The 5,000-nt window shown below is 50.1% G+C and overlaps 1 protein-coding gene across 1 annotated transcript in view; it reads right to left on the bottom strand.

Annotated features, from left to right (window-relative positions):
- SDS-1 (serum albumin SDS-1) overlaps nt 1-5,000 on the bottom strand; it is a 129,747-nt gene that overhangs the window by 67,681 nt on the left and 57,066 nt on the right. Inside the window, 2 exon segments of the mRNA XM_076055339.1 lie at nt 342-480; nt 2,227-2,465. Of these exon segments, the coding sequence (XP_075911454.1) occupies nt 342-480; nt 2,227-2,465 (378 nt within the window).

The following is a 5,000-nucleotide window of genomic DNA, read 5'->3' as shown; positions in this document are numbered from 1 at the left end:
GTGTCTGTGTCTCTGTGTGTCTCTGTGTGTGTCTGTCTGTAACTCACGGCAGTGTCCAAGCACGATTCTTGATCCGCGTCTGTAAGAGCACAGCAGGCTCTGGCGAGGTCACTGTAGAGGCGAGCCTGTGTCTATGTCTCTGTGTGTGTGTCTGTGTGTCTGTGTGTGTCTCTGTGTGTGTCTCTGTGTGTGTCTTACCGCAGTGTCTAAGCACGATTCTTGATCCGCGTCTGTAAGAGCACAGCAGGCTCTGGCGAGCTCGCTGTAGAGGCGAGCCTGTGTCTATGTGTGTCTGTGTGTGTGTCTGTGTGTCTCTCTGTGTGTCTCTGTGTGTGTCTTACGGCAGTGTCTAAGCACGATTCTTGATCCGCGTCTGTAAGAGCACAGCAGGCTCTGGCGAGCTCGCTGTAGAGGCGAGCCAACGACTCCACCTGGCTAACAGAAGCCCTCGGATGGCGTCTGGCGAACTCAAACATCACCCTGAGAGACACGCAGAGACAGAGAGACACAGAGACACAGAGACACAGAGACACGCAGAGACAGAGAGAGAGACACACAGAGACAGAGAGAGAGAGAGACACGCAGAGAGACAGAGACAGAGAGACAGAGAGACAGACAGAGAGACAGAGAGACCGTCAATAATGAATTAATGCACTCACTGAGAGAGACACACACACAGACACACACACACTACACACACACATATACACAGACACACACACAGACACACACACACACAGACACACAGATACACACACAGATACACACACAGACACACACACACAGACACACACACAGATACACACACACAGATACACACACCCTACACACACACACAGACACACACACAGACACACACACAGATACACACACACAGACACACACACTACACACACACATATACACAGACACACACACAGACACACACACAGACACACACACACAGACACACACACAGATACACACACAGACACACACACACAGACACACACACAGATACACACACACAGATACACACACCCTACACACACACACACAGACACACACACAGACACACACACAGACAGATACACACAGACACACACACACAGACACACACACAGACACACACACAGACACACACACACAGACACACAAACACACACACAGAGACACACACACAGACACACAGATACACACACACACTACACACAGACACTACACTACACTACTACACTATACACTACACTATACACTACACTACTACACTATACACTACATTACTACACTACACACTACACTACTCACTACACTATACACTACACTATACACTACACTATACACTACTACACTATACACTACACTATACACTACTACACTATACACTACACTATACACTACACACTACACTATACACTACACTATACACTACTACTACTACACTACACACTACACTATACACTACTACACTATACACTACACTATACACTACTACACTATACACTACACTATACACTACACTATACACTACTACACTATACACTACACTATGCACTACCCACTACACTACACTACTACACTACACTATACACTACACTATACACTACACTATACACTACTACACTATACACTACTACACTATACACTACACTATACACTACTACACTATACACTACACTATACACTACACTATACACTACACTATACACTACACTATACACTACACTATACACTACTACACTAATACACTACTACGCTATACACTACACTATACACTACTACACTATACACTACACTATACACTACACTATACACTACCCACTACACTACCCACTACACTACACACTACACTATACACTACCCACTACACTACCCACTACACTACACTATACACTACCCACTACACTATACACTACACTACTACACTACACTACTCACTACACTACACTATACACTACACTACTCACTACACTACACTATACACTACACTATACACTACCCACTACACTACACTACCCACTACACTACACTACCCACTACACTACACTACTACACTACACTACCCACTACACTACCTACTACACTACACACTACACTACTAAACTACACTACTATACACTACTACACTATACACTACACTATACACTACACTATACACTACACTATACACTACACTATACACTACACTACCCACTACACTACCCACTACACTACTAAACTACACTACACACCACCCACCACACTCACTGATCGGTGAGCGAGTGATTCCCGGAGGCGAAGGCCTGGCACTCCTCCACGTGGCCGGGCAGTGAGTCGTCCTTCCCCACGGCCACGTGGGTGGACGCGAGGGTGGACGCTTGGGTGGACCGGAGCGAGTGAAAGCAGACGGATCGGTCAAATGGGTGGAGCTCACAGCAACGGGAGACAGATGGGATGTGGGAGAGAGCCTCCGAGTCGGAGCAGACCTGGTCCTCCAGGGCAAACTCCTGGTGGTGGAGAGACACAGACACAGAGAGACAGACTGTGAGAGAGACACAGTGAGAGACACAGAGAGACACAGAGAGAGAGACAGAGAGTGAGAGAGACACAGACAGAGAGAGACAGATGGGATGTGGGAGAGAGCCTCCGAGTCGGAGCAGACCTGGTCCTCCAGGGCAAACTCCTGGTGGTGGTGAGACACAGAGAGACACAGAGACAGAGAGACAGTGAGAGAGAGACACAGAGAGAGACACAGACAGAGACACAGAGAGACAGTGAGAGACAGTGAGAGACAGATGGGATGTGGGAGAGAGCCTCCGAGTCGGAGCAGACCTGGTCCTCCAGGGCAAACTCCTGGTGGTGGAGAGACACAGAGACAGAGAGACAGACTGTGAGAGAGACACAGAGAGACACACAGAGAGAGACAGAGAGAGAGACAGTGAGAGAGACAGTGAGAGACAGAGAGAGACAGTGAGAGACAGAGAGAGACACAGAGAGAGAGAGACAGAGAGAGAGACAGAGAGACAGAGAGAGACAGAGAGAGACAGAGAGAGACAGAGAGAGAGACAGTGAGAGACAGAGAGAGACAGTGAGAGACAGAGAGAGACACAGAGAGAGAGAGACAGAGAGAGAGACAGAGAGAGACAGAGAGAGACAGAGAGAGAGACAGGGAGAGAGACAGAGAGAGACAGAGAGAGACAGAGAGAGACACAGAGAGAGAGAGACAGAGAGAGAGACAGAGAGAGACAGAGAGAGACAGAGAGAGAGACAGGGAGAGAGACAGAGAGAGACACAGAGACACAGTGAGAGAGACAGAGAGAGACAGAGACACAGTGAGAGAGAGCCTCCGTGTCGGAGCAGACCTGGTCCTCCAGGGCAAACTCCTGGTGGTGGTGGAGAGACACAGACACAGAGACAGACTGTGAGAGAGACACAGTGAGAGAGACAGAGAGACACAGAGAGACAGTGAGAGAGACAGTGAGAGACAGAGAGAGACAGATGGGATGTGGGAGAGAGCCTCCGTGTCGGAGCAGACCTGGTCCTCCAGGGCAAACTCCTGGTGGTGGAGAGACACAGAGACAGTGAGACAGTGAGACAGTGAGAGAGAGAGACACAGACAGAGAGACACAGAGAGACAGTGAGAGAGACACAGACAGAGAGAGACAGATGGGATGTGGGAGAGAGCCTCCGTGTCGGAGCAGACCTGGTCCTCCAGGGCAAACTCCTGGGGGTGGAGAGACACAGACACAGAGAGACAGACTGTGAGAGAGACACAGAGAGACACACAGAGATACACAGAGAGACAGTGAGAGAGACAGTGAGAGACAGAGAGAGACAGATGGGATGTGGGAGAGAGCCTCCGAGTCGGAGCAGACCTGGTCCTCCAGGGCAAACTCCTGGTGGAGAGACAGAGACACAGTGAGACAGAGAGACAGTGAGAGAGACACAGAGAGAGAGAGACAGAGAGAGACACAGACAGAGAGACACAGAGAGACACAGTGAGAGAGACACACAGAGAGACACAGACAGAGAGAGACAGATGGGATGTGGGAGAGAGCCTCCGAGTCGGAGCAGACCTGGTCCTCCAGGGCAAACTCCTGGTGGTGGAGAGACACAGAGACAGACTGTGAGAGAGACACAGAGAGACACAGAGAGACACAGACAGAGAGACACAGAGAGACAGAGAGACAGTGAGACAGAGAGACAGATGGGATGTGGGAGAGAGCCTCCGAGTCGGAGCAGACCTGGTCCTCCAGGGCAAACTCCTGGGGGTGGAGAGACACAGAGACAGACTGTGAGAGAGACACAGAGAGACACAGAGAGACACAGACAGAGAGACACAGAGAGACAGAGAGACAGTGAGACAGAGAGACAGATGGGATGTGGGAGAGAGCCTCCGAGTCGGAGCAGACCTGGTCCTCCAGGGCAAACTCCTGGTGGTGGTGGAGAGACACAGAGACAGAGAGACAGTGAGAGAGAGACAGAGAGACACACAGAGAGACACAGAGAGAGAGACAGAGAGTGAGAGAGACACAGACAGAGAGAGACAGATGGGATGTGAGAGAGAGCCTCCGTGTGGGAGCAGACCTGGTCCTCCAGGGCAAACTCCTGGTGGTGGAGAGACACAGAGAGACAGAGACAGTGAGAGAGACACAGAGAGACAGTGAGAGAGAGACAGAGAGAGACAGAGAGAGAGAGAGAGACAGAGAGACACAGAGAGACAGACAGTGAGAGAGAGAGACAGTGAGACAGTGAGAGAGAGACACAGAGAGACAGAGAGAGAGAGACAGTGAGACAGTGAGAGAGAGACAGAGAGAGAGACAGTGAGACAGTGAGAGAGAGAGAGAGAGAGAGAGACAGAGAGAGAGAGACAGAGAGAGAGAGACAGAGAGAGAGACAGAGAGAGAGACAGAGAGAGAGACAGAGAGAGAGAGACAGAGAGAGAGAGACAGAGAGAGAGAGACAGAGAGAGAGAGAGAGAGACAGAGAGAGAGAGAGAGAGACACAGTGTGACTGAGTGAGCGAGTGAGTGACTGAATGAG

The sequence above is a fragment of the Petromyzon marinus genome, chromosome 71 (genome assembly GCF_048934315.1).
Source record: "Petromyzon marinus isolate PM22_M1 ecotype Great Lakes invasive population chromosome 71, UKy_Petmar_22M1.pri1.0, whole genome shotgun sequence".
In the NCBI taxonomy this organism is placed as follows: domain Eukaryota; kingdom Metazoa; phylum Chordata; class Hyperoartia; order Petromyzontiformes; family Petromyzontidae; genus Petromyzon; species Petromyzon marinus.
This window is presented reverse-complemented; position numbering and strand designations above follow the sequence as displayed.